Genomic DNA, 8,333 nt, shown 5'->3' with positions numbered 1-8,333 from the left:
AGATTTCAAGGATTAATGAGTTATAGGGTCAAAGAAAGGCTAAAATATTTTTGTCCTTACGGGATTTCAAGTTTAGTATGACATAGTATGACATGAAACTTTTCGAAATATTGTTCTTTAACCGCACAAATTTGCATGCATACATAACTTCCTATGCCAAACAATATGGTAATAAGGAATGTGTGGAATAGTGACCTTTGACGTCTAGCAGGTCACCTGTATTTTTTGTTGTAACAATAGTCATTTCAGCAAGTTCCAAAATAATTCAGTCGAATAAAGTATAATTCAACATACAGTTAAAGAACCTAAGCCTAACAGTTAAGTTACCAATCTCAAGAGACATCAAAGGTCATAAGGTTTATGTATCCTGCTTCAGGTACTGAAAAATACCAATACACTCGAGTGAAGGAGCGAGGCACAGGTTAACAGAAATTATACTTATGTTCTAAAACTGATTTTGAAACGGTTCAATCGTTTACACACTTCGGTCATTTTATGACTACAGAATTAGAAAATAAAATAATTAAGAAGTTACCCCTTAATTCCCTTTAGAAAAAAAAATTTCTAAAACGGTAGAGCACGTGACTACTTACTTAAATAAGTCCATATATCGAGTTTCATTTTTCAACAATGAAAGACTAGTGGGATACTTAATTTTCGGCGTATATATTATGAGAAAGAGACCTAAAAACAAACAGACCTAAAAACACTTACGAGGCATATTTCAAAAGAAAGGGCCGGTAGTCACTATTATTTTCCAAGCATTTTCTGTACAGTGGCACAAGTTTTTTTTTTTTTTTTTTTTTATACCCTCTGCATAGAAGTTCGCCGCCTGGGAGTTCAGCCACTTCAACACTGCCGTTTTCAATTCATCAGGTTCTGCAAATCGTCGAGATTGTTATTTCAACTTGACATTGATGTAAGAAATCCATGTTTCGTCACCTGTAACAATGTGGGTAAAAAAAAAAAAAATCCATCACGCTCTCTGTCGTAGCGATCCAGAAATGCACGTGCTGCAGTCAGTCGGTTCTGTTCGTGGACGTCTGTCAACATTTTGGGGACCCATCTGGCACACAATTTCCGATATCCTAATGTTTCTGTAACAATTCGAAACAATGTTGTTGGTGAAACCTTTGGAAATTTGATGTGTAGAGCGGTAATGGTGAAGCGACGATTTTCTTTAACTTTTTCATTCACTCGCTGCATCAAGTCATCAGTGTGAATGCTTGGTCTTCCACTCTTCTCTTCGTCGTGGATATTTGTACGGCCTTCTTTGAATGCACGACACCATTGCCGTACCTTTCCTTCACTCATTACACTGTCGCCGTACACTGCACACAATTCTCTATGAATTTCAGCAGCACTTTGTTCTTTGGTATGAAGAAAGTTAATCACAGAGCAGACCTCGCACCTGGCTGAATTGTGTATGCGCGCAGCCATTTTAACACGCTCTAGCACATACGAAAACAAACAGATGACTGGCAAAACTATGGTTGTTTGATAGCCAATGGACCAAGTGATGTTACTACGCAAGCGTGATAAGATCACTATTGCCAGTCGGTTATAATAAAACATCGGCCCTTTCTTTTGAAATGCGCCTCGTAAAAACGTCTCAGAGAGGCGGAAATATAATTAAAATTCCAATATAATATTAATTAATTCATTTCTTATGTTTTAGTATCCTTACTTGAGCATCCTAACCTGTCTATGCAAGATTACGAGAGAAAGGGAAAAAAGAATCAATTCCCTTTAAGGTTTGAATCAGATAAAAATTCAATACTTCTCTCCCAGGATTTGAAACTACAACTTTTCGAGTGAATCTCCAACTTTCTACTGCTCAGCTAATACAATCCATGATTAAGCGCCGCCCAAGTTTTCTTTCCTTTCTGGAACAGAAACAAAGTCGTGTCACTTTCTGAAAATTAATGTAACATCATTCATATTTCCTCCTGTATTTTGTTGTATTTAAACATTTTGGCTTTTTGATGAAACCTGCCTACTTTACGAAAGAGTTTTAAAAAATCATAAAAATACGCTTGAAGGAAACAGGAACGGGATTAAGCGACATAAGCCTACTCTATGATTTGTAATTTTATATAAAGTTACAAATCTACATAACCTACAGAGATTTATTATGTATCAAGTGAAAGGAAATTTTATTTACGTAATATTTTGTTGTAAATTTCAAGACCGTATAATTAAACCTAAGGTAAGAAATCAAGCTAACTATGATTGTTCTACAGACGGCGGAGGCCAAATTAAATATGGCAGTCATATTGGATAAAGCTTAAGGCGGATATTTGGGCACTTTTAGGATATGCCTATACTTGATGGAAAGAAGCTGTCTTGCAAGTTTCATTAAGTTACTAATTTTTTCCCGTGTTCAGGCCCCCTACATACTGGATTAATAAGTTTGCATTTCATTAAAAATTAACATTTTTGATGTTGATGCTCGATGTCAAACATATAGTGTCTAGTATATACAGTAATTGTGTATACGCTGTTTTAATATGCACTTTATTCAAGATTCGCCTACACTTTCGCTTGAGTTAACATCTGTAAATTTCATTGCCTGAGGTTATTAAGCGAATCTTGAATAGGCAAAAGTTGAAGTCATCCCAAAGACTGCAAAAATATATATTTCTCGGTTATGTAGTACGAGCGTGACGAAAGTGTCTAGTGTACTGGGTGTGTCGCGAGTGACAGTGTCTAAGGTAATACGGCCTACAAAACTCATAGCAAAACCACATCGGCGAAGGTAAATAGTAATTGGAAGAAACTCATCCATGTGATGGCTCGCCGAGCGTTAAAGTGGATTGTCATTCACAACTGTTGTGGGACTGCGGTGCAAATGACTCGGGAATTCAAGGAATACCTCCCATAGCATGTATCGATAATCACAGTCCATCGCAAATTAACTGACATGAACACACGAGATTGGATTGCGCTGCGTTTTTAATTATGGTTTTTGCGTAGCAATCTGTGAAACAAATTTCATCGCAATTTATAAATTTAATATAACATTTTTGACAGCATTGAAAATGGAAATTATTTATTTTATTGTTTTATGTAAAGATGAAATAATAAAAATACACATTTTTGAATATAACAAATACAGTGGAAAAATATAAAATAAATAAATAAATATTGTTAAGCTAACTTTCCTATTCTACAGATTACCTAAGATACATGTGGTTTTGAATGTATCCATATCAAACTTTTTATTAAGTATTGAATCCGTAATTCCGTCTACAAACGGGAAATTGGAAAAGTGAACCTTTACTTTTTATGAGAAAAACGCATTAACTTAATTTCATACAGGTGCTAATTTCCTAACTTATATTGTAGCCAAATGATACTCGGATCATTTTTTTCTCAAATATTAAAGAAATATTAAACTGAACTACTTTTCTTTCATTTCAGTGAAAAACAAGACGGTATAGCAAATGAACGTTTTTGGGTTAATACTATGAAATAGCTAATAGGTGGATCTTTTATGAATTCCTTATCTCAAAGCTTGAAATAAGAGGACAGAAAAAGAAAAGAAAAGAAAAAAGAATACTACTGAAGTCTCTTATTTTCGCTAGTTATCTAATTTCCGAAAAGAGTGGTGAAATGTTGCATTTCGAAAGCCCATTGAGGCTCTTTATTTCTATATGCTATAAAATGTGAAAGTGCACATGATCTCTTTGTCGTCAATCCTACGGCTAGCTCTATACAGGCTGGCACAAAAGTAGGTATACACCAGAGCCCTGCACGGGTCGGGCGCGCCCGGTTCGGCCCGTTTCAAGTAATATCAAACTGGACCTGGCCCTAACCGGGCCGGGCACATTTCGGGCCGAACCGGGCCGGGCACATATCGGCCCAGATACTCTGAAAAACGGTTCGGAAACTAATATTGTCAGCCTATTTGTTTTTTTAATGTCCTCCACTGCCTCTATTTTTGCCGTGTTCGTACGGTCTTACTGTCAGCCTATGTTATTCGTAATGTGTTAGGGAAACTGACTCTTTATTCAAGACTGCGATGTACTGGTAATACTATTACTATTACTACTTCTACTACTACTATTACTACTTCTACTATTACTACTACGATCACTGCTAATACTACTACAACTACTACGACTTCGCGTCAGAGTTGACATGTCTGGTGGTACCGAATTTATTTTCTAAATACAGAATAAAATGGAGAAATGCTAGTTATTATGGCCGGTCTGCGTAGAATGTGAACCGATGCTTGATCTACGAGGGAGAACAGTGGCTCAGTAGAAAAAACACTCACATCTGGTGCTAGAGGTCGTCGGATCAATCCCTGCTCATGCTATGTGAGCTTTGTGGTGGACAAACACCGTGTGTGTGGGAGTTTCTGGAGTGGTCCCGCTTCCTCCTACTGTTTTCTTTCCACCAATTCATCCCATCATCATCCATACAGCCTGAGCCGTAGTTGCCTAAAGAACGTATGATAAAGTCAAGCACTTGACCTAGTAAGTAGAATTTGGTACGCTACCATTGGACCACGGAGGCCAAAATCATGAACTGGCGTGCTCATAAGATCAGTGCAATTTGTAGTAATGTTCAATTAGCAAGGCAAATACCGAATGTTGTTACATGTTCATGTATTGTTTATAGTATGATGCTACAAATATAACAAAATATAATGATCAAATAAATCACCAAGTCGCCGGGGTAGATTAGGTGTTCTTGGAACGGTGGCTCAGTGGTTGAGCCTTCACCTCTGGTGTATGGGGTCCCTGGTTTGATCCGAGCTCTCGCCAAGTGAACTTTGTGGTGGACAAACACCGTGGGGGGGGGGGGGGGTTCGCGGCGTTCTCCTGTTTCCTCCCACTTTATTCATTCCACTATTTCATTTATTTCTCATCATCATAACCTCCTTTAGCCTAGTTGGCATAACTTGGAACCACCTACCAAGAAGAATAAACTAATGGATTGGGAAGATAGACATTCAGTCTCTGATGAATTTGATGATGAAGTAGACATCTACCTCAACATGTCATCATGTGTAAGAGAACTAGATATACTGCAGTGGTGGAAGCAACAAGAACAAACATTACCAAAATTGTGTAAATTAGCGCGTCAGTATCTCGTCATCCCTGCTTCTAGTGCGTCTACTGAAAGAGCTTTTAGTACTACAGGCTATATAGCTCAGGAACGGAGAAATTGATTTATTGATTTATTGACATGTCAGGCACAGGCCTAATTACAGTGTTACATAGTCTATACGTTATACAGATTATATAGGTTAATAAAACTATTGGTAATAATTACATTCGGCTTACATAATTAATAGAATTCTTAAAACTACTTACATCCATTGTCAGTACATCAAGGTTGGAATTTTCTTTAACTAACTTGTTGTAGGTTGCACTAGTTCTCCATATAAGAGATCTGCTTAAGGCGTTTCTTTTCGCTCATACAAAAAAAATGTATTTTTCGAAGCAGTGCTCAATTTAGTGGATGGCACTTGAATACATATTTGTTCGTTAAGATCAGGACAGTCTATTTTGCCATGAAAGAGTTTGTGTAAAAATAATAAATCAATATTTCTTCTCCTGAGTTCTAATGTTTCAAATTAAAATTTTCAACAAGGTTAATGTAGCTTTCAAATTTCGGGTAGAATTTTGTTTTCTTAAGTGTAAGAAGCCTTAAAAACTTATTTTGAGTAGGGGAAGGTCGTCTGGTATCGGACAGGGGGTGGTATCGGAAAAAAGCAGTTTTCGTTATTTCCTGCTTAGGACTGCACCTAATAAGCTTACAGTGAGTTGATCGGAATGAATTAACCAAGCCCACACCATAGTGGATTTGTCCCATGAACGGTGTGTCTCGTGCTTCAAGGTTTTTGTATTTTTGCGAGTGATCAGGTGCATGGAGATAGATTTATGTGGCTATAACTTATTACAAAATAAGTGTTTTGATATATTATTGTTATCACAACATTTATTAGGATGTATATATTATAATTTAGGAGTATAGTTGCATTCGTGTTGTTACAATCCGGAAGATAGCCATTCATACATTGCAAGTCGTTCGGCTGGTATCGAACAAAGTAGAATCGGGTGGTATCGGACATTACATTGGTAAATAAACATGACGTTTCTGGCTTTTTCAGGAAACCATTGGGAAAGTACATGGCAATTGGGGTGAAGAAAATATAAGGTTGGTCATGGATAAAGTTATTTCCAAATAAATGGCACTACGTGTAGCCGGTTTTAGATCTAGTGTTCCTAAGAGTACATTAGGAGATTGTGTCAAAAAAAGAAAAAAAACTGATGAAAGGAAAAGAAGCCTTGCTTCTCGGATAACAAAGGCACGTTTAGTAGAACGTTTGATCGCGACCAAGAGGAAACACTATACAATCATGTAAAGGCTTTGGATAGTCAACTAATGCCACTAAGCAAACCAGAATTATTAAAACTAACTTAAAAACTTGCTGAAAAACTAAACATCATAATCTGTGGGAAGTCTTTTGATGAAGATTGGATATAGTGTAACGTATATAAAGACTGGATCCATGAACAATATGCCAATGTTGATGACAAACTGTTTTATCATTGTGATTTGTGTTACAATAAAAAATAAGTGGAGATGAGACTAAGAAGTTTGAAATTTGTGTTTTACTTTTATTTTAGGCTGTTTCAAAGCCTAATAAAACTGTATTTTGTGTATAAGAACTCCTGTAAGTAAACAGCTAGCAATTGTAGGTTGTTCTGTAAGTAATTGGTTTATTAAATTACCTCAAAAGAGCGATTATCTATAGTTTTATGTTTGTCCGATACCACCCTCCACTTTTTAAGGACGCTAATTTCTATTATCTTTGATCTTTTACAAAAATAAATATTATTAGTTTCTACCTGTCAAATCACCTTTAGCATGTTGTGTATAAGATACCAAGGTATCGTTTTGTGCATTAAGTAATTGGATATAGGTATTTTTCAGCCTGACAGACTAAAAAAAGCTAAGGTGTCCGATACCAGACGACCTTCTCCTACGCTTAATCAAGAATGAGTATTTCTGTATATTAGGGTTCCATATATTACTACAATATTCTAATTTCGACCTGACGTATGCATAATACAGTACAATTAAAGTTTGGTCATTTTGGAAATCTTTACTGACTCGATAAATATATCCAACATTTTTGCAGGCTTCTTTGCAAATAGTTTCAATATGTTGAATAAAGGATAATTTTGAATCAAAAATAACTCCCAAATCCCTTATAAAATCAAGCTTATTCAGTTTTTCCCCTAAAGCCTGAGACTGTTGACTCTGTTTCCGTGCTATTCGATGCGTACAAGGACATACAGTAAAGCGATGTTCATTTTGCACTATTGGTTTCTTAAGAAACCTTATATTTTCATTTTCTTAATATCAACTATCCCTTCTATTATATGTGATCTTAAGAGGCATTTATGATAGCTGATATCTATACATTTTTCATTCAGGGGACTTTTGGGGTATTTTTCGTTCAACAATGATATAGTGGATTTTGTTTTGATTTACTGCCTTGCATTCCGTCATATAGCTCTGTTATTTTCTTGTTACGAACCGTTCCAGAAACACTTCATCGACCCTGGGGTCTGGGTGATTTATTTGATCATTGTTTTTGTTATTATTATTGTAGCATCGAATTATAAAGAATACAGGAACATGTAACATGATTTGGAATCTGCCGTGCTAATTGAACATTACTACAAATTGCGATGGTTTCGGCTTCCGTGGTCTAATGGTAGGGAACAAATTCTAATTAGTAGGTCAAGGACTTGACTTTCTCATATGTTTTTTAGGCAATTACAGCTCAAGACGTACGGATGATGATGGATGAATTGGTGGAGTGAAGACAGTGGACGAAAACGGGCTAATCCGAAAACTCCCACGCTCACGGCGTTTGTCCACCACAAAGCTCACATAACACGAGGAGGGATCGATCCGACGACCTCTAGCACCAGATGTGAGTGCTTTACCTACTGAGCCACCGTTGCCCCTAGTCAAGCATCTGTTCGCATTCTACGCAGACTGACCATAATAACTAGTATTTCTTTGATTTTTTCTGTACTTAGATTGTAAAGTATGTACCACCAGACATGTCAACTCTGACGCGAAGTCATAGCAGTTGTAGTAGCAGAAGTAGTAGTAGTAGTAGTAATAGTAATAGTAGTAATAGTATGAGTAATAATAATAATAATAATAATAATAATAATAATAATAATAATAATAATAATAATAAACTTTACTTTTTACGTGCTGAGAACAGCTAAAATACAGCAAAAATACAGCACTTTGTCTTATTCTACATTATTTTAGCAATGAATATATAG

At 36.2% G+C, this 8,333-nt stretch overlaps 1 protein-coding gene across 1 annotated transcript; it reads right to left on the bottom strand.

Moving 5' to 3' along the window:
* Positions 1–903: 903 nt before the first annotated feature.
* LOC145687487 (protein GVQW3-like) lies at positions 904–1,440 on the bottom strand. Its single transcript, XM_081760947.1, has one exon. It carries the CDS (start codon positions 1,438–1,440, stop codon positions 904–906), a length of 537 nt encoding a protein of 178 aa, XP_081617073.1.
* Between the last annotated feature and the right edge of the window lie 6,893 nt (positions 1,441–8,333).

The sequence above is a fragment of the Thermobia domestica genome, chromosome 6 (assembly GCF_964235325.1).
Source record: "Thermobia domestica chromosome 6, izTheDome1.hap1.1, whole genome shotgun sequence".
NCBI lineage: Eukaryota > Metazoa > Arthropoda > Insecta > Zygentoma > Lepismatidae > Thermobia > Thermobia domestica.
This window is presented reverse-complemented; position numbering and strand designations above follow the sequence as displayed.